The sequence below is a fragment of the Eurypyga helias genome, unplaced genomic scaffold (assembly GCF_000690775.1).
Source record: "Eurypyga helias isolate BGI_N326 unplaced genomic scaffold, ASM69077v1 scaffold30596, whole genome shotgun sequence".
NCBI classification, from domain to species: Eukaryota; Metazoa; Chordata; class Aves; order Eurypygiformes; family Eurypygidae; genus Eurypyga; species Eurypyga helias.
In genome coordinates this window covers 4,489-26,520 of record NW_010256586.1, presented here as the reverse complement: position 1 = coordinate 26,520, position 22,032 = coordinate 4,489, and the positions used below count along the sequence as shown (strand labels likewise).

General features: G+C 38.8%; 1 protein-coding gene across 1 annotated transcript; it reads left to right on the top strand.

The window, feature by feature from the left end:
* Positions 1–3,942: 3,942 nt before the first annotated feature.
* LOC104511205 (zinc finger transcription factor Trps1) lies at positions 3,943–10,731 on the top strand (the record flags this gene model as incomplete). Its single annotated transcript, XM_010153714.1, has 2 exons — positions 3,943–4,065; positions 9,471–10,731. Coding segments are annotated over 2 exons (1,185 nt in total), but the record flags the coding sequence as incomplete, so codon positions are not given.
* Between the last annotated feature and the right edge of the window lie 11,301 nt (positions 10,732–22,032).

The window sequence follows — 22,032 nt, the reverse complement described above, 5'->3', positions numbered from 1 at the left end:
CCAGTTTTGGTCAATCTCCAAATTATAAACAGCTGAACTGATTTAAATGAAGTTTTCAGTACCAAAAAAAGAAAAGAAAAAAGAAGTTACATCTGGGCTGATAGAATCATGTGCCAAGTTTCAGCCCAATGTGATTTGAGACAACCGTGATATTAAACGCCCAGCCCGAGGAACTGGAATGGAAATAGAGACAAGCTCTTCGCTGCACTGGCCCCTTCAGGATTTGGGATTGTAATGTGTAGTGGTTATAAGGCTCCAGATGATTAAAGCTTTACTTAGCAGATACATATTTTAGTTATTGAGACTCTTTCGGCTTATTCTTCTGAGGATGTACAGGAAATTTTCATGGATAACTCCAGTTAGTACTAGTGGCATTGATCGCAGACTGAAATCTTTTTAATCTGTAGCTCAAACCTTCCCATGACTAGTTCTGTTGACTTACCTTTTCTGGGCTGATCTTAAGAGGTTATTTAAATATGATGTGTCCACATCTGAAAAAGAGCATTTCTTGAAAATGCTGGCTAGGGTGGTGCTCAGCAGAGTACTTGAGCACATGGCTGGGTTTTATGGAGGCAGTGAGCCATAGTTGTTGCACAGGCTTCACTGGGTTGGCGCTCGAGTGTCTGTTCCTTTGTGAGACTACCCAGAAAACGAGCAATATTGGCCATCATTATTGACTAGTACAAACACTGAGCATGCAGAGCCAACCAGGCTCATGCAGAAGTCGTCTCATCGCTAACCACAGAAGTCTCAGCAATAATTAACATTTAGCACCAAAAAAAATTTAGATAATTTCTGTGGGTCAGTAACTTTTATAAAACTTTGTATATGGGAAGTAAAGGCCTCGGTTTTTGGAGTTTTTGGGTTTGGGTTTGGGTTTTTTTTTGAGAACCTGTTTTAGTTTAAGAGAAGAGGTCTACAGGCATTGTAGGCTTTTAAAAACAGCCTCCATTCTTTCTTGCAGACATCATCAAAATTTCTCTGGTGTATTTTGACAAGCAAGTCCATAATGTGGTTAGTGGAATATGGGAATCAAGAATATTAATTCCAATTCTGCTGCAGTCCTGTTTCACTCCTGGAAATCCATTCTAAAGCTGTGTGTCCCCACTATAAAAAGCTGTTTCGTAATCAAAAAGCTCAACAAAGTAACAGGATTTAAGTTTTTCCAGAGATGGTTTAATTCTTAATTTGTTTGTGTGTGTAGTCTTTGTTGGAACACTTAGGCAGGGGAACAATCATTGTTAATTGTCCTGTGAGGTCCTTAAGTTGTACAGAAATAAGAGAAGGGAAAGAAGGATAAGATGCAATGCTTAGAAGATGATTTTACACACTTTGCATTAAATTTAGGGAAGGATGTTTAACTGGACTACTTTGAAATTTTAAACAAATAGTTTGTAAGTACTAAATAAGCACAGGTATAGTTTTTTGATATATATAGGTACTACTAGATAATTTGTAGGTTGTTGTCAGCGATAATCATTGTATTATTTCATTACAACTAATGTCCAGTTTGAATCAGATCTTTCTTTGAAAAAATTAGTTACTTTCGTCATTATTTTAAAGATATATTTGTTCTATAGCATTCAGTGAAGATTTCAGTGTTACTACAACTTGTCACCATTATGACAAGCTATGTACAAATGCAGTGTATAGACTAGACCGCTCACTCTGCATTTTAAAAGACTTCCAGAACATTGTAGATGGTATTACCCAAACTCGAGGAACACAAACAGAAATGAAAGGGTGGAAAGTCTCACTCAGATTAAGACTCCACTTGGTTAATACACCACACCAAGAAGCCATAGGCCAGCAAACAAAAGTAGGAATGGAAAGGAACAGATCTACAGTTGTACCTGAATCCCAGCCATATACAGTCATTTCCACTTGGAAACTTCTCACCCTTCAAGTAGACCAAATCGGGGTTAGTTTAGTGAAGCTTTTATTGTACTCCTAAGGAAAATATTTCAGCAGCCAGGTGAAGTTATGGAAGGATATGCAACCACAAAAAGAATGGGGAGATTCAATTTACTTGTAGGTGAGTGCACCTTCCCAGAGCGAGCTGTGTCATACATACACAACCAGTCAGATGCTCGGTGAAGGACATCAACTACCATTTAGTTCTGCCCTAAGTCAATCTGAGAAAAATATGCTATATTACTGCTTCTGATTTAAGAGACAAAGTAGGGGGTGATGTAAAGGGTTGAGAGAGAGATTATCTTGACGACAATCTCGATTTTATTGTATCACTTTAAAGTAGCACAACCTGCTGTACTAATGAAATTGTGTTCTTGGTTTAAAAGGGCAATTGTTAGCCTGACTTTGTGCTCACCAAAAACATTTCCCCAATCTTGTTAAATTATTGCACTCATTTCAGATTTTTATGGCTGTGCAGCTTACCAGCCCTCGTTTCTTTAAGTTTCATTCATTTTCCTTGTATTGATGATTAATGGAGGATGTCGAACGTTAGAGTGAGCAGGCATCAGCAAATGCAAGATCATAATTAGTTTAGCTGACGAGGGCCTCTGATAGCACTTGCATCTGGATGGAAAAATTACCCTATAGGGAACTGGCTGCTCACCAGGTCTTTTTAGTGATACATTGTGAAACACCCGATGAATCAAATGCCCTTTCAATGCCAAGAAAGTGTTCCAGTCTTGAAGCCAAAATTATGTCTGCAGAAAGCTTTCCATTTGAAATGTATCGGAGTACAATTATAACCATTGTATTTTTTTGGCATGAACACCCGTCTTCTACAGTATGGACTAAAGTTAAATAAATTACTTAAATTTTATGAAGCCCTGAAATTTTTACTTATAGTGTTAATAATTTTTAATTTATAATAAAATTAGTTTTCACCCAGGCTGTTTTCCCGTGTACTGACCCATTCCTATCTTAGATGCTGAAGGTTTCTTACTGATTTTTTTCCTTTGCAAAAAGGGAACAGAGTTGAAATTCAGGGGGATTTTTTCAGCAAAAGAATTCCATTTCCTGCTTATTAGTATTTGTGCCCACAAACACAGCCCGACTTTTCTAAAATGAGAAGTGTAATGAAATCATTACTCTGTAGAAAGAATTTAATGAGCAGTACTCATAAACGTGTCTACTTTTAATATTCCTGGATCAGTATAAAAGCTGATGAATGCACAGCTCAGTCTGGTTAAAAATCAATTTGTATTTAGGAAAGTTGTACTGTGTCTTTCTTTGTCTGACTAAAATAAAATAAATAAATCTATCCATCGGTGAGACACTGTTTTCTGGGGTTTCGGGTGAAGTTCAAAAGAAGTCTCAATAAGGATACTGTACTTCTATTTGTTTGGCAGAGGTTACTCCTCATTCTTAGTGGGCTGTGGGAAATATATGGTGGCTCCTACTGATTTCACAAGTAAGTGGGAACGACTGGAAGTGCATATCATGTATTCAATTAATGAAGTATAATCTTTGTTAAAGGAAATAGTATGACGCAGATACGAACTGTAATTAAGTAAAGTGGTGGTGTTTCAGAATTCTTGTTACCGATCACACTTCAAAATCGAACAAACTAAAGAGAAATAATCTGGTTTGAAATGTGATGAACAAACCAGGAGAAGTTTACAGAATGTTCTGTCAGCTTCCAGAGGGGTTTTTCGGAATTTGCTGTTTAGAAGCCATCATTAAATGCACAAAACCTGAAGTTCAAAAAGTTAAAGCTGTTATTCTGAAAAGGCTTTGGTGTTTCACACACCTCATCCATCACTCTAGGGTTAATTATAATGAAAATCAGTGGTGCCTATTAAGCACAATTGAACCTGACCTCATTATGGGCAGTGTGGTTTTATACTGTCATTGTTGCCAGTCTAGAGACAAAACTCCTGTGTTGATTTGTCCGCAGCTCATGTGACTCACCTCTGACCTGTTTTTTTTTTTCTCTGTGTTTTTTTTTTTTCTTTTTCTTCCTTATTTCAGAGACGTAGAGGCTCGGGTGTTTTTTGTGCCAATTGCCTGACCACAAAGACCTCTCTCTGGCGAAAGAATGCAAATGGTGGATATGTATGCAATGCGTGTGGCCTCTACCAGAAGCTTCACTCGGTAGGAAGAACTTACTGGTTTGTTCAGAAAAAAAAGGGGTTATGCAGCTAAGCTGGGCAGCTGTGGTCTTGTGATTAGTACCACTCCCTGGCCTGCAGTTAATTTCCTAACAGGCTTTTGGAGTATGGTCACTTTGGGATCAGATGTAATTCATTATGAAACAGGCTGGGATGCTGTGGGTAGACGTGTTTGAGATCACTAGTGATGCATTTAATTATTTTGATACGAAATAAGGGGAAAATTATTTCTTTTCTGGCAATTCCATTTAAAGGCATACAGCATGTTGTGATGAAAGCTGTCTAAATTTGAGGCCTCTCATGTTTGTAATAAAAAAATAATTCTTAAAGTTAGACATCACATCTATATCAAAAATATCCTTTGCTGGGATTTTTGCTTTCTTTTACTTGTCTTCTCCACTTTATTCTTGTCAGTAAATTTCCTGGAGATATGGGGTGGTGGGTCTTTTTGTTCTTTTTTCTACAGTTTTTATAGTCTGCTGGACGATTCTCAAACAGCTCAACAAGGATGCTGCTCACTTGATGGCACTCCTCACTTGGTGAGGAGAAGATTCACCATCCCTCAGGATCAGGCAGGGAATAAGTAATAATCATGGACTGTCTATATTGCTTTTCATCTTATCGACACTTGGCTTGATCCTGAAAGATGTTGAATGCTCTGGTCCAGGTCCAGGAAATGTATGCTTAAGTGTTTCCTTGGATCAATGCCAAATGCTCAGAATCTTTTAGGTTAAGACCCACTAGTTAAATATTATCCCTGCTATCTTTAATAGAAGCACATGAGACAATCAGGTGACCAAGATTTGACTCTAATTAATTAATTTTTACAACATGCCCATAAAGTTAAAAAGTGTTACTATTTTTCAGAAGTAGAAACTGAGGCAGCCTTTGGGAGTTTGCCAAGGCAACATAACAACTCAGGCTTAGAGCCCAAACCAGAAATCTGTGTTGGGACTGAGGGGGTGTATTTTTAACAACTTTTTTTCAGAGATTCCATTAAAAAACAAGCAAACAAACAAACAAAAACCCAAACCAACACTTACAAAATTGTATTTCAAATGCATTTAGTGCATCCCAAGTGCCTGTGCCTATTTCTCTTTAAATCTGAGGCATAAGCTCTAAATCAATTAGTCGTTTCTTTGAATTTTACTGTTGGTCTTGTGTACAGGCCATATAACAATCCTGTTTACTCAAGATCTGTCCAGCCCACTTAATAAAAATAAGAAGATATGAAATTTTGAAAGCAGCAAGTCCATCACCAGTCTGAAAGGTTAGCTCTGTTTGCCATGTGCTGTCATTCTGAGGTCAAGTAATCATTTTTAAGCTCCAGATCAACCCAGACAGTCAGATAACATCTGAGTGGGAGAAGGTGGACTAACGCACAATCTCGGGCCACCATCTTGCCCGAGTTTTGATGAAAGTATCATCTTCCTGGATATATCTCCAAGTTGTAGATATAATGTCTAATTTAAAGAAGCTGATCAGTGGTAAGCATCCACAAGGATTTTAAGGAGGACAGTTTGGCTTTTTAACATTAATTTGACGTTTGAGTCCAGTCAGTTGTGGAGCTTCCATTCACAGCCCCCATTTTCCTTTTCTTTAATACATTTTCTAAGCTATGGTGTTGGACTTTACAGTGACTATTAGCATAACTTAATGAACAGATAAAAGCTACAAGAATCAGTTTTGAATTCAAACACATAGCTCAGATAATTCTTAGGAACCAGTAGGAACAAACTAGTGTGCTTCCAGCAGTAATAATCACCAATACAATATCTTAATTTTGTTACACGTATAGAAAACAAGAAGCTGACACTATCTTTTAGCTCCACTGTTCAAGCAAGGCAAGAAGCTGTCATTCAGTGGACATTTGACATTAATATCTTCAATTGAACTTTGACCAAACAAGCGCAAAACATTTAATTAAGCTTCCACCCTACTGTGGAATGATAGCAACTCTCTTGTAAGTTGGAGTCTGAAATAATCCAACAGATCTCTCCTTTGGGACACCTTTTGAAACAGCCCCCTGCAAAGGAATGCTCTTTAGACCAGCACCAGAAAGGTGAAATTTTATTTTGTCTGTGTGTCTGCCTAGCTAGCTACGTCGTCACGAAAAATTACAGTCATACATGTTTTTGAATTAAGGAGTCTAGGATTATGTAGTTATTAGGTAAAGATCTGAAACTCTGAATTTTCAAGGGAAAAGTACTGTTCCCTTCTGTGGGCCACTGATTAAACTAAATTTTGCTACACAGCTGAGTATAGTTTGCCTGTAGTAGATTTAGAGATTTCATAGCTCCCTTTTGATTGGATTATCACCATCTAGAACTACTGTCCTGCATTACCTCAAGAATATGTATAGTACACTAAACTCTGAGGTCCTTTTTTAATTAGTATCTAGTAAGAAGATGCATCTATGTTCTGTCAGATACTACTAGGTGGTAGTGACTGACAGGTGTTAACATTGTAGTGATTTCCATTTCTATGATACTCTTGAATAATTTTTCAACATATTTTCAAAAATGTTCAATCTATCTAGAGGTCATTTACATGTAACTTGCCAGATTTTTTGCATTCCTCTACTCTAATGCAGACAGCTATGTTAAGAAATGTGTAATAATATTCCAATGTTCAATTATTAAAATAGTTTTAGTGAAAAAAAAGGCTTCCCGTTCACTGCAGACTTACATACAGTATTCACATTTGATGACAGACAAAGATATATCCCTTGTCTCCTCAGAATCATGAATTTGACCATTTTTATTGTAGTGCTGTTCCTCATTTTTAATACCTGTAACTCAGTCATGGAAAACTAGATTTTGTTCCATAGTGGTTGCTGGTCCACATCCTTTGACTACTTCAGTGAGGAGTTACAGCATGTTTTTCTAGGATTAGACATACGTGATCTTCTAGTGGAGAGATCACCCCGATTTCCAGTGGTATGTAGGAATTGCAATCACAATAATTTACTGAACTATTTGTGGAATTTTGTAATTTTTTTTTTAAAGTTACTCATGTATTTGGTGTTGAGAGATTGCCAGTTGATATAGAGATGGCAAAAAATTCTTAGTGATCACACTCACTATGTTATCTATAACATATAATTAGTGATCTGACATAGGGCACTTTAAAAGCCACGTTCTGGTAATGTTTCCACTATTTTCTAGATTTACTGCCCCATTGAAAATCAAGAAGAAAGCTCAAACTTTTCTGTCTGCCTCAGTTGCAGCCTAATACAGAGTATTTCTACCTGCACCTTGGTGCTGTCAGTAAGAAAAATGTGAGTAGCTTTACTCCACTGAGTAGTCTGTTTTAATCACCTAAGGCTAATCAGAGGAGTACAGTCATTTTCATGCTGAAGAATTTTGAAGTTCGACCTACAGCCTTTAAGTCCTAATGGCATGTAACTTGGAAGAGCCTGAGCTGCAAACAAGTGTGTGAGTGTCCTTAATCACAGGTGTGGAAGTGTTTTTTTAACTGCTTCCAGGATCAGACTTCATACCTGTAGCATGGAGAGTAAGACTAAAAGTATTTCCAAACTACTGAAAGGTTATTTGGAAGGCACATGAAAATGCTGTGTAGTGTATAGATAGAAATTTAATGAGTAACATCAACAACCTTGAAAGATCTCACACAGCTTGTCAGTAAGACAGTGTTACAATTGTCATGAAAAGGTGAGGAAATTACATTGAGCTTGTAATAAACAGTATGTGCTTATGCATATTAATTGGCTATTGATTCTGCAAATTATAAACTTTATTTGTATAGAATTAACATACAAAATATTCTAATTTTATCTAAACATGATTTTGCCTCAACTTTGATCTATTTGAGGAGGCTTTATGAGGTGCTGTTTTTCTGCTAAGTTTAAATTTTGCTTATTAAAAATTTGAACCAAAGTGTATAATTCTTCTAATTCAGAGTTTTAATAGAAAATATAATCTTAACAAGTAGCTGCACTTCCTAAAATTTAGTTAGCCATTAAGAATGAGCTGACCTCAAGGAAATAAATAGGTGAAAGAGGAGAGGAAGATGACAAGTCAAGAGAGAAACTAGATGTCTACAAAGAAAAGAATGAGCACTCTTCCAGCTCTGGTTATTTTTATATTAATTCAAAGTTACGAATATATATAAATTATGTAACATTCAAGGTGCAAATTGTTTTGGATATTGACTGTATGCCAGAATTTAATCTGTACTTCAAAACAATGTTAAAAAGAAAATTTCCAAATAAACATGTAAGTGGAATACTGTGTGAGGCACTTTTCTGGCCTCCAACCAAAACAGGATTATGTGTGCATTTGGATGAGACAAATGGCAACTGCCAGCACACCAAACTGAATGACTTTTAGGTAGTTTTTGTTTTTTTAACATCTGCCCAGTAAAGCAACACATACCGACGTTACAGCACCATCTTTCATTCTCATACCATGGCCTTCCTGTTGAGGGGCCTTTCAAAAGAGCCTGGCTGCTGTCCTTCCTCATGCTATTTTTTTTTCTTCACGCAAAAATATTTTCGGTTCTCATCTAAATAGGCCACCTACCCTGAGCTGCTGTGGGGACATAGCAGATGGAAACAGAAGTCCTCACTTGGTTCTTGCCCCCTGCCTCTTTCTCAGTGCTTTTTTTCTTTACAGAACCTTTTTTCCCCATCTTCAGAGGATGCCTCCTCTCTCTCATGACAACATCAGTAACATGTAGAAAGAAATACAGTAGGGATAATGCAGGGGGAGTTGGTACCAAGGTGCCAGGTAGACCTTTTGGTGCTTAGCCAAACATTTTTCTTCTTTATCTTTCTTCCTTTCCAGCCACCATCATCCCACTCGCCATCACAGCGTGCCCTTTTTCTAGGTGACAGCACTGGTGGTCAGCAAGCCATGTATTTGCTTGCATTTTCTATCCATGTCAAAGGAGGGTGGGTATCAAAGTTAGCATTAGCCAGTTCTTACCACAGTGTGATCCATACAAACCTCTGCCCAGCGCCAGCTCTGGTGACATGCTGCATAGAATAATGCTAGTGCACAGGGCCGTGTGTCTCCCACCTCATCCCCAGCTCTCAGCACCCCCTTTCAGCACATATCCCCAACAATTTTTCAGGAGTAAGGGGTAATAAATGCTTTGACATCTTGGATGCTTCATGCCTGTTTAAGTAAACAGGTATAGGATGTCTAAGGATGTTGACTTAGTTTGATAAAACAAACCAATTCATACTTTACTTTTAGCATGAGGGGCCAGGAACCAGCGTTTGAGTTGAAATTTGGTCATTCCTATAAAACTCTTATATTACATCTCTTAACAAAAGACAAATTTGTGTGATTGTGGTCTTGCAGGTTTGTTTAATGTCTCTTTCTTTTTTCCTTTTGTTCCTTGTGTGTGCGTTCCACGCAGACTCCCAGGCCTTTAAACATCATTAAGCAGAACAATGGTGAGCAGATCATTAGGAGACGAACAAGAAAGCGCCTTAACCCGGAGGCACTTCAGGCTGAGCAGCTAAACAAACAGCAGAGGGGTAACAGTGAGGAGCAAGTCAATGGAAGCCCCTTAGAGAGGAGGTCAGAGGATCATTTACCTGAAGGTCATCAGAGAGAAATTCAGCTTCCCAGCCTCAGTAAATATGAGGCCCCAGGTTCATTGACTAAAAGCCATTCTGCTCAGCAGCCAATATTGGTCAGCCAAACTCTGGATATTCACAAAAGGATGCAACCTTTGCACATTCAGATAAAAAGTCCTCAGGAAAGTACTGGAGACCCAGGAAACAGTTCATCGATATCAGAAGGGAAAGGAAGCTCAGAGAGAGGCAGCCCAATAGAAAAATACATGAGACCTGCGAAACACCCAAACTATTCACCGCCTGGAAGCCCTATTGAAAAATACCAGTACCCACTTTTTGGACTTCCGTTTGTACACAATGACTTTCAGAGTGAAGCTGACTGGCTGAGATTCTGGAGTAAATATAAGCTGTCTGTTCCTGGGAATCCACACTACTTGAGTCATGTGCCTGGCCTACCAAATCCTTGCCAAAACTATGTGCCTTATCCCACCTTTAATCTGCCTCCTCATTTTTCAGCTGTCGGATCAGACAATGACATTCCTCTAGATTTGGCGATAAAGCATTCCAGACCTGGGCCAACTGCAAATGGTGCCTCCAAGGAAAAGAGTAAGGCACCACCAAATGTAAAAAATGAAGGTCCCTTGAATGTAGTAAAAACAGAGAAAGTTGATAGAAGTACTCAAGATGAACTTTCTACCAAGTGTGTGCACTGTGGCATTGTCTTTCTGGATGAAGTGATGTATGCTTTGCATATGAGTTGCCATGGTGACAGTGGACCTTTTCAGTGCAGCATATGCCAGCATCTTTGCACGGACAAGTATGACTTCACAACTCACATCCAGAGGGGCCTACACAGGAACAATGCACAAGCTGAAAAGAATGGAAAACCTAAAGAGTAAACCTTAGCACTTAGCACAATTAAACAGAAATAGGTTTCCTTGATGGGAATTCAATAGCTTGTAATGTCTTGTGAAGACCTATAAAGCACTTCATATAGAGAGCATGCCTTATCCAATATTAAATCCCTTGTTCTTTTTTTTTGTTCTTTCTTCTTTTTTTTTTTCTTTTTTTTTTCCTTTTAAATGAGTGGGTTACCAAGAAAAAAAAGAACAGTTGGATGGTGGCCAGAAGGGGGAGAAGATAATTCTATGGGACACGGCCCACCAAAGCTAGCCAGAATGCAGTGAATCATGCCGAATAACTTTGAGAAAATTTTACCGGACAATTAATACCTTTGCTGTTGTGTAAGAGACATAACTGGCAAGAGTGCAGAGATGTGTATATGTATATACTGCTGCAGGGGTGTAGTGAACATATGCACATTGTATATAAGAACTAGACTTGTTAAATATACAGATGTTAAACAGTCATTTTCTTTTCTTTAATTTGGGCTAATTTCTGCCCTACAACATGCCTTAGGATCACTGTCCTCAAAGCTTTGGCAGCAGTTTCATCTAGGTGTTTCTCAGACTCAGCTGCTTTTTAGCTACCATTTTATCACTACATTCTTTCTGGCACACTCTAGTCTAGGAAAACCATTTTGTGCAAGTGAAGTCTCTTAATGCAGAAGCCACACTCCGGGTTTAATTTGCATAGAACAAGGTAACCTGCTGTATTTTATTTTAATATATTTTTAATATATTACATTTCTAAACCTTAAGGTCTAAGGTTACTTCTCCACAGGCTTAACATTGCTATACATACCAGTCAATCCCTTCAGTAGACTTATACCAGCTTTTGCTAAGTAGCATTAAATGTCTTCATAGTACTTTTTAATACTTAAGGCTTTGTAAAAACTATCCATGAAGGGAAAGCTCCTCAGCATAACTGCTCAGGGAAATAGGGCTAAATAACTAAATATTAAATAATTGGTTAAAGGTGCTGTTAGACGAGCCTCCATGCTTGCTACAAGGGTGTACAAGAACTGACTTTAATCATTTTCATTATAGTGTCCCAACCAGTAGTTTATTATTTTGCCACAGGGATGTAGAAGATATTACAAGCTACTGGATGCACTGTCAGATTAACTTATTTCATTAAAGAAGTTGGGAGAACAAATAGAAAAAACCTTATTTTTCTAGTAAATATTAATGTATTACATTTCAAATAATGGTGCCTGACATATTGAATAATTATTTTCTACAGTGTACGTATGCAACAAAGATATTCCATCATGCATTAGAGTCAGTTCTGGCTCTGCCTCGCTGTTTACATTTGCAAATGTAGCAAACAAGGTAATGAAGCAACTATTTCTATTGCAGTAGGTATCTTTTTTTTCTGTGTGTGTGCATTAAAGTTGTAAACGATAACATGAAATGAATGAAATTTGTTGATATTAATGGTATGGAAAAACAAGAAGGAAATGAAAATATTTTTATGCCTACTTAGGAAAAAAAGGGTAGCACTATTCATTCCAAGTACTTTTGTATTCTTAAGCTCTTAACTCACATTGTTATGCTTAAAATGATAAACATATATCCTCTTTTTATTGCTTTGTCTGTGTTTCAGAAGAAACATTTCAGAAATTATTTTGATAAGTGCTGTCTGACGATGCAGCACTGATGTTTTATTGCATTCTGTAGTAGCATTGCACTCCATTTTTACAATATTACGCAGTTGCTTTTTTGTTTTGTTTGGGTTTGTTTCTTTTTCGCAGTGCAGGGTCTTAGTTCCTTATGGTTGGATGGCAGGTGTAGCTCAACTGGTTCATGAATGTTGCAGCGAATGAAGTTTAAAATGTCTTTCTGATATTATGTTGTCTTTTATTTCTCCATTCATGCATTTTATTTTTTAAAATGTTCTATAAAAATATCTCTGGACTAAGTCCTCACTTGAGATTATATGTAAAGGGTCCTATTCTGATCTCACTTACGTGCCGCCTTTCTCAGATTTTCATGTAATTGAAACTAAAGCATCATAAAAAAAGTTCTTGTATTTAACTTACCTGAAATCTCACCACTCTCCCTTCTAGAATTTGATGCACTTATAAGATACTTAACCAGATAGACAGGGAGATGGAAGATAGATGGAGAGGTGATAGGAAATGTCTTATAGGGGTTGGCAAAAGGAAAACCAGGGAGGAACTGGCCTAAATGTTCAGCACTTTGATAGTCTCTTGAATAATATTGTGCCTAAAGCAGCCGGCAGTGAACATCGCGATGCATGAGAAGCACTTACACAGCTGATCACCAAAGGTCTTGCTGACCTTGGCAGTATTTTAGGTGTTACATTTTCACACAGATGAAACTGCACAGTTTCTCTGATTCGTTAGGCACGGACAGGCTGTTGTTCAGCATTAGGCTTGCATTCCTTCCTGCTCCGCCCATTGCTTCTATACTGGTGAGCAGCATATGGAAAGTCCCACTCAATCTGTTCATGGTTGAGTTCTATAACCCTTCAATAGTGTTCTAGGTTAGCAAAGGATATTGGGCCACATTCTTCTTCTTCTGTTATTTTTAGATGAATCTCCTGCTTGACACCAGTGCCGGACAAAGTCTGGTTATATTTTTACTATTGTTCTCCAATAATAAGTTCTGACTTGGTTTTTGTGGATTTATTTTTATTGGGTATTTTTTGTTTCTGTTTTTTTTTTCTGTGGGGACTGAAATAGATTGCCCTCGTTTTGTTACGTCAGGGTCCACTGTTTGTCCTTTTCAGCTTTTCCAAGAAACATGTTAGACTCTCTAAGCAGTGATTTCTGTCGGCTTCAAAGTAGCTGCCTGCCGGTTATCAGTAGTTAATGGTTTGACTTACTTCTAAGACCTACCAGATCCTGTGGCTTCTTCACTGGTGGAAGCTGCATCTTCATGGCAAAATATTTTAGGGGGGACATGCACGTTGTAAGACTTGAGCACCACCCTGTACTTCATAACACCTCTTGCTAAACTCCGAAGCAGAGGCCAATAACATGAAATGCACATATCAGGGTTTGGGGATGAGGAGAAATGAAATCTTCTGAGTGCAAAGAACAAGACAGATTTCTGAATATTAGTATTGCACACCTAAATGGTGCAAATAAAATTTGAAAAAAGTTCATTTTTCTTGCCATGACATATTGAGATGTTCTGAGATTTCTGCTTTTTAAGAAATGGGATTTTGCCATAGCCTGTTCTGTTTAACTGGGAGGGGAGGGGAGAGGGGGAGCAGTTTTGTTTCTTAACAAAAGCGGGGTGACTCCATCCCTCTTCCAGACCCCCTGACAATGGATATTAATCAAAAGAACAAGAAATAAGTTTATTATTTTTCAGTGTCAGGATTTAATAACTCTCAGATGGAAAGCAGTGTTGGCACACACAAGTAATTACTGCACCCATGGCACTTCTGTCAACTTACAGCACTAAAAGTTGAACTTGCAAAGAATCATTCTTTGAAGACACTGGGAAATTGAGAACAAGGTGATGTACTTCTCTTACTAGGGAATGGCAGTTTGAGATCTTAAAACGTATCTCAGACTGGACCACAAAATAAGTAGAAGGTTAAAAACCATAGGATTTGTGGTGCCAGCCGTTAATCAGATTGCAGAGCAGGAACTGTTTTCACTGTATAGCGGGAACCCTCATGCAGCATCTTCTGCAAAATGGACTGTCTCTAAGCAATCACTTCATGGCTGCTGCCCCTGGGTTAGTGCAGCAGGAGACGAAGATTTTCCAGAGCACAATTTGCGTTCAGGTGCAAAACTCAGAGTGCTTTCTAAAGGAAGTTTTGCACCTCATTGCCACTGTGCTGATGAAACTTCCCCCCTAATTTTTCATGGACCATCCACAAAGGGGGAGGGACACTGGATAGTTATATCGCTTTTGCCTAAAAAATGTGCTGTTGCACATTGTGACAGTTTTAAAGAGAGAGCACGTAGAGACATCTCAATAAGTTGAGGCACGCTGTAGGTGGGAGATTTTTGCAGTTAAGAGGTGCAGCAGGACATAAGTGACCGATGCCAATTGTATACAGAGCTGAAACGTCGTGGTTGTGCAATGAGGAGACCTGATTTGACAACCGTGGATTAGTACTCATTTCTGGGGGAGACTTTCCAGTCCCTCTTTGGACTGGACAGTGTTGCTTTGTAGTCACAACTACTTGCTATATGTGCTAAGGGTGTTGTCTACCATCTGCTTTTTGCCCAGGATGTCTAAATATATTCTTGGTCTTGCTCCTGTATTGATTTTTCTTGGCTGACTTAACATGTTAATTCCGAATACTGGTCAGGAAAAGCCAAAGAGATTAAAAGTTCACTTCTGTGCAGCCAGAAGGGTAGATATATTTCCTTCTGCTTCTGTGGAGACAGTTATGCTTGGCAAAGAGTAGTGAGCGATTTGTCAACATATCCCAAATGTGATAGATAAGTGAGAAATCCCTTTTAAACTTTTCTGTAGTTAAGATGGGCCAAGTAGAATGATTTGCATGATTTCCTCATGCCAGAATAGGATTCCTCCCAATCCTCTTCCTCACAATGTCATTTCATTCAGCCGGCTATGGAAAGCTGGCAGTTGGTGAGATGCTACCTATACAGTAGTCACATATACCCCAATTTGCCTCTTTTTAAGAGAATAAAAGTCAGTGATTTAACGGCTGCCAGCCAGATAAATAGCAATTTCATTTGGTTTTTGAGTACACTTGGTCAAGTAAAATTCTCAGAATAAACGTTGTAACAGCAACCACAGTTTTCCATTCCTATCATTTTGGCCTCTGAGCTCTATGTAGAAGGAGAACAGGAGAAAAGGAAACATCTCAAAATGCCATTGTAAATTTAGCTTATAGTAAATTCACCAGCAGGAAAAGGAAAAAAAAAAAAAGAAAAAAAAGTGCTTCATAAAGAATGACTTCATGTTGCTAAAAACCATCATTAAACTTGTAGCCCTGATTTGACTCTAGAATGTTGGCTCTTAATGTTTTGTCCTTACAACACATGGATGTGTTTTTTGTTTTGTTTTGGGTTTTTTGTTTTGTTTTGTTTTTTTGGTTTTCATAGTGCATGTTCATTTCTACTCACAAACATGTTCTTGGTGTATTTCTTATGCAAACAATCTTCAGGCAGCAAAGATGTCTGTTACATCTAAACTTGAATAATAAAGTTTTACCACCAGTTATAAATCAGATTCATGTCATTGTTTCTGGGGAGAATGTGATGTGGTAGCGTCACTGCACCGTAGCGGGGCTGGGGAGGAAAACAATCCGGCGTCGAGCTGCTCTGAGAGCACAACCAGGCCCGACAGCACCTGTGAGAAACGGCTGGTGATTACAGCTGAAAGGCAAAGGCACCGTCGCCCAAACCACAAACTCATGAAAACTGAGCAGCTCCTTCAAAAACTGATTAGCCCTATTGCCGTCCTTCTACATTAAGATGGGATCCAAAACGCATTCAAGTTAGTGGCAGGATTTAGAGTAAAACTCCGTTTCGCTGAGGTTTGAGCCCTTTTCAGAACTCCAGCAGCTGGCATTACATCACCAGCTTCACCCTGCTGCCCCAAGGAGGAGCACAAATTGGAATGATTTTGAGAAAGGCTGATACTGAAATGTGATCGGTACCCCAGGGTTACCAATTCTACCTTTCACACCAAGTCTGAGGTAGTCTTTAAATAATCCCTGATACTCAGGACTGTGGTTTCACATTATGCCCACAGTTCTTCCAGGAAATCCCACGCGCTCCCATCACACAGGCTATTGACCCAATGGTGACTCAGGAACAGAGTGTACCACCTACAACGTTGCCACCACCACTTCCTCCAGCAACCTTGGAGGTTTCCTCAGAGATCCCAAACCGGAGCACTGACCAAATCAGCTCAGCTTGGCATTTCTGTTCGGATGAGCTCACAGCCCAGGGTGGTATGGCTCCTGGCCATCCTTTCCATTATGCTGTAATTTCCTTTCTCCATAGGTTTTGTCTCATCTCCATGGCTGGGAGACTGTTCACTCTCATACAAAATAATGTTTTAAAGTAATACAAAATGGTAAAATGTGTTTATAATGTTAGAGTACAAATGTTCTATTGCTTAGTTTAAAAGCACTGTGCTAGAAATAACTTCCCCCTGCGATTCATTTTTCCAGTGAATTCAGATGCAGACCCTGTGCATTTTCAGTCTCTCTTTACTTTCCTGAAATTAATAAAAATAACTGAGTTAAAAAAAAAAAAAAGCTTTCAAAGGAAGGGGGAACCAGTTTTGGAAATACCAGCTTTATGCTTAATCTTTATCCATTTTCAAAAAGATGCTATATACAAAAGCTCATCAATATGCATTGTGTAGGACTGTATATACATACATATATGTACAGTCTGTATATATAGGTAAGACAATATATGTGAACTCCATACACATATACAGATACACACGTATATATACACACAGAGGTTTTTTTACATAATTCTGCAAAGAAAGAGAATTAAATAATCAAGTATTTTCATCTCTTTTAAGAACAACTTTTGAGGGCAATAATAAGATTTAATCCAAATATATGTTCTTGTTATAAAACTATCTTTCCAATGCAGTCTGTTTTTATCAGAATTAAAACCCCGTGTTTAATATTGCTCTTCTGTCTCCATATATTTATGTATCCTCATAATTGTAGGAGCTGATGACCTCAAATTTTCCTTTGTGGTTCTACTATTTGTGTAGTCTACTTCCAGTGCTAAAGCCTCCCTCTTACAACAGCAACTCCACATGTAAGCAGCTCGTATAAGTGCACATTGACATTGTTACCAGGTCTTAATATGCAATTATAAGCCTTCAATTTGTGCCAAGAGTCCAGGGACTTCTTGTTCAAGCAGCAGTGTCCTATGTAGTTTTTACTGTTGCCATATATTGACGCAGGTCAGAATTCTGTTGTCCCAGGTACAGCCAGACCCAGAATATAAAAGATAATCCATCTGCTAGTAGCAGGTCCTGACCCTCATCAAAGAAGATTTATAAATGTATAAGGTAAAGTTAAAAAAAAAATATAAAACCCAAGCATAGGAATAGGTGCTGATGCAGAAGAAAATGGACAGAATGAATAAGCAGTGTGCTTCATTCTATATGAAGGGGAAGGGGGATACTTTCAATGTTATACTAGTCATAGAAGAAATGGGATTGTTATCTTACTACCTTATTTATTATAAATCACAAAAACATGACTTTCACTTTGACAGTGTCTTTATAAAATTGTGTTGACAGCGTGTGGGGATATAAAATCAACCGAACAGCAGAACGTCAGTGAAGGTGTTCAGTTTATGCCTCCGTACTGGAAGTTTAGCTGTGATGAGCAATTACACTGTACAGCTGGGACAGCTGAAACCTGATGGAGGTAAAGTTTGTACTGACACCAGCTTCCCTTGATTTCCCCGAAGGGTCTGACTAATCCTTGTGTGCAGAACAACAAGAGTATCAGTGGGTCCTTCCTGTAAATGAAAGTGTCTCCTGCGCATCCGAAGGAATAGAAGTGTCTTTCACACGTTGTGGTTACAGTGTCAGTGGAAGTGTCTGATTCACTTCCAAATGCTGCTGTGGAATTGACAGCTTCATGGTGAGATTGATAGGGTGACAGTTCTGTCACCTACGTCCAAACAGCTCCATCAGCACTGATGCAATGTCAGTACAGTTGGCCAGAGAGCAAACATGACCATTTAAAAGAATAGACAAGAAATACATTAAAAAAAAAAAAAAAAATCTGTTACAACTCTGTGTAATGATGATGACTTAAATCTGCCACAGAAAGACCAAGGTTAACGCTTTGTTTTGCAAAGACAATACAGTTGCTGTGGCCTTAACTTCCGAGATGAGTAATTGCTTTTATGATTTGTAGTACAAAAAGCAAAGTCCCAACATAAAACTAGCTCTGTTCTCAATAGCATTCTTTTAATAAAACAATGGAGGAGTGTAAAAATGGATTAGCAAAGCTTTCTAAATTGTCATTTCAAGGAAGGGAACTAGGTATTTTCTTACCACTTATTTTTAAGAAAAATTCTTTAATTGAAGAACGGTGTTTTCCTCCCTGCTAGATTCGGATCAAACAGGAAATAGATTTCAGAGTATGGAGGTATGAGATGTGGAAGCATTTCAGAAGTGTAAGGTGATTTCTCAAAGTTAATGTTCCCTAAGGGTGTACTTTGGACACCCAGCTGTAAATACACATTATGATCCTCATCTTCCTATAGAGTCAGTTGAATGTTCAGCGCAAGAGCTTATTAGATATTCATAACCACCCTCTGGAGGGGTCCAGTCTACTTGATATCCCTTTTAGCCTAGATAATTTTGTGACCATAAACATTTACAGATTTAGTAAATTTATGTTTCTCCCTTGTGAGCATGGTATGTACGGCAGGGAGCAATTGGTGACAAAGGCCAACAACAACTGAAGCACATCTGTACATGGAGATGGTGAAGCATATTAAGAGCACCCTGATACACAAGATTTTGAGGCCAGAGCTGGATGCAAGTACAAAATCCCTCCTTGTTAAACACATGGCTCTTAACTGGAGCGCAAATACTCTTCCATCTATTTACATTTCCAGAATAACTCACTGCAATAAATCCCTGCTAATTATGCATTAATCTCTACAACTAAACATAACATGCTAGATTGCTGATGCACTGACATCGCTGTCATACTCGTCAACATCACTCTTTGGGTAACTTCTATATTACCTATAAATCAAGCTGGGAATATTCAGAGGCATTGGATAATGACTGTCGGCAAGGTTTAGTGGCCGGACCGGTCCCTGGCACACTTTGGCTGGGGCCAGCTACATGCTACCAACCAGGTCCTGGGCACAGCTGGGAAGTTATCTCAGAAGAGACCATTCTTGGGGTATGAATGGGTTTTTCTTATTGTACCCACTCCCTTGATGACAGTTTTGGAGCAGGAAACACCAAGCACTAAGGACCACGGGATACATCCTTAGCCACTTGCCATGCTGCTTTGGTTTGGGCACATTTTCAGGGCAGCAGATCTGCAGGCAAAAATATGGGCCATAGAATGGCTTTGACCATTTTTGATTTACTAACATTGTCATTGCCTCTGTTTACTCTTCCCCCTTGTCTGAGAAGGGTGGCTGGAGCAGCTTTACCTGATTTTCGATATCCGCAATCTGCTGATTGAAAGAAGCATTTTTAGATTCATCATATATGCAGACATCGACCTTAGGAGGGGGGAGAAAAGTTTCCTGGTACTGGGTGGGGGGTAGTCTTAGTATTATTTAACTCAGTTGTAGACAGAGCTGTACAATATGTTCATAATAGATGGCTGTACTTGATCAAATAGATCATATTCCTATTTTCTGTTGTCATGCATTATGCATTTTGTGGGCGAATCCTCAGCTTTTAGTAATACAGATAAATAGAGAAAACAACAATGAACATTCCCATGCTTCCCATTTCATAGAACAGAACATGGCCATCCATTCCAAGCTGTTATAATTACCAACACTTTTGAAACAACACAGTTTTTCTTGCCCAGAAAAGGGCAAAGTTTGGTTTTTTTTTTTTTAATACAGAGTGATTCAGTGCTGTTGTGAAAACTTTTCTCAAAAAGGACTTGTTTCAAAACATTTTTAGTGAGCTTTACTTAGAACTTAATAAGTTTTATTTCAATTCCCACTCAAGGAAGATTTTGGGTTGACAGTAGAAAATCCCAATCTGTGTCTATGTTCCATATTTAAATGAGTATTCTTGCTAGCTCTTTTGTGGAAACCACTCTACACAGAAATCCTGAAGTACTTTAATTATTTAGGGAAAAAAAAAACAAACCCACAACCCTAGGTGCAGCTTTTTAACAACTTGTATAATTGTTGTCTCTGAAGATGCACTAGATCATCCTCTGACATCACATTTACACACCTAAAGCCATAGATTGCTGTGCTGTTTTTCACCATGACATTATACAATATCCTCTTTGTGTGCTAGACAACTTTTCATGGAAAATATGTAATTAACTGTTCTACATAGCTTGTTCCAGATTAAGCAGAACAAAAAGGACTAGGGAAAATCAACTTACCTACACAGGTCACCAAGTTTGCACTTAAGCCAGCTTTCTCCATTTGCTGAGGGATATTGTGCTGTTGGTGAGGAGACATGGAATAACATAGGAGCACTGTGGTCGAGTCCTGCTGTTTTCTTATACTCGATTGTTGCTATGGCGAGGGCCTACTTTGTCCATGTCAGTAGAAGTCTAAAACTGATTTTATGCGATTCAAATATGGTCAGTAGAAATGTTACCTACTTCTTGTTATTCATCCTAAATTACATTTCTGTATTTATGGCTATATTGCCATTGTACTATATAAAAATGAGCATTGCAGGCTCCTCACCGAAGTGTGATGACAAGGAGGTAAAGGGAACCATATAGGGGAAGTTTCAGGGATTCCTCTCTCCTGTGGTTATTAGGTAGACATTTGTTAGTTTGTTTTTTTCTTTTCCTTTGTTCCTTTTTTCTCCTTCCCAGCCTCTGCTTTGATTCCACTCTGCCCTTTACAGCTCATCATTATCCTTGCATTATTTGTCTGTATATAGCCTAAAAATGCTAATTTTTCTTTGACAATGAATTGCTCCCAAATATCCTCCCTGGCTTTGCCTGTGGAGCTACTGAAATATTTGATTTGAATCAAAGTTGCAGGGTCTCTTCAATTCAGGGTATTCCTCTTCATCTTGCTACTTCTGTAATTATTAATAGTAATTTCCTTAGACAAAGTTTTGCAATTTCTCATTAGACACTTGGGACTGGGCTTCTCCACTGTTGGTGGACCAAGTGACGCCAGGAAATTCTGCAGTTGGAAGAGCTGCAGAGGGTGGGCAGGTGCTTTTGTTCTGTGCATCAGAGTCAAAACTCAGCATAATTCTGGATTTTGGCCTTTTAAATAAGAACACAAACAGTTCGATAATCGCAAAGTGCCCAGCTTGACCACCTTCCCAAACTGATTTGCCTCTGAGGATTCTAAGTCCGAACTCTTGAAACAATTTATTGCCACTGCATTAATGTAGGACAAGCAAAGCAGTTACTGCCCCCAGCTGCATATTTTCCCCCCTCTCCCTGCAGAGGTGACCTTCGTCACAGCTGGAATACCTAGCTCGGTTGGACATTTATCTGCCCTGGCTGGTGACTGCATCGGGTTTGCAAGTCAAGGTTTTGGTAGCAGAGGGGACTACACAGGGCTTCTGTGAGAAGCTGCTGGAAGCCTCCCTTATGTCTGACAGAGCTAATGACAGCAGGCTACAAGGGGGACCCGCCCCGCCACTGGCCAAGGACAAGCCCATCTGTGATGGTGGTAGCACCTCTGGGATAACATATTTGAGAAGAGTAAAAAAACTGCAACCAGAGGGACAAGTGAGAATATGTGAGAGAAACAACTGCAGACACCCAGGTCCGTGGAAAAAGATGGGGAGAAGGTGCTCCAGGCGCCAGAGCAGAGATTCCCTGGCAGCCCATGGAGCAGCC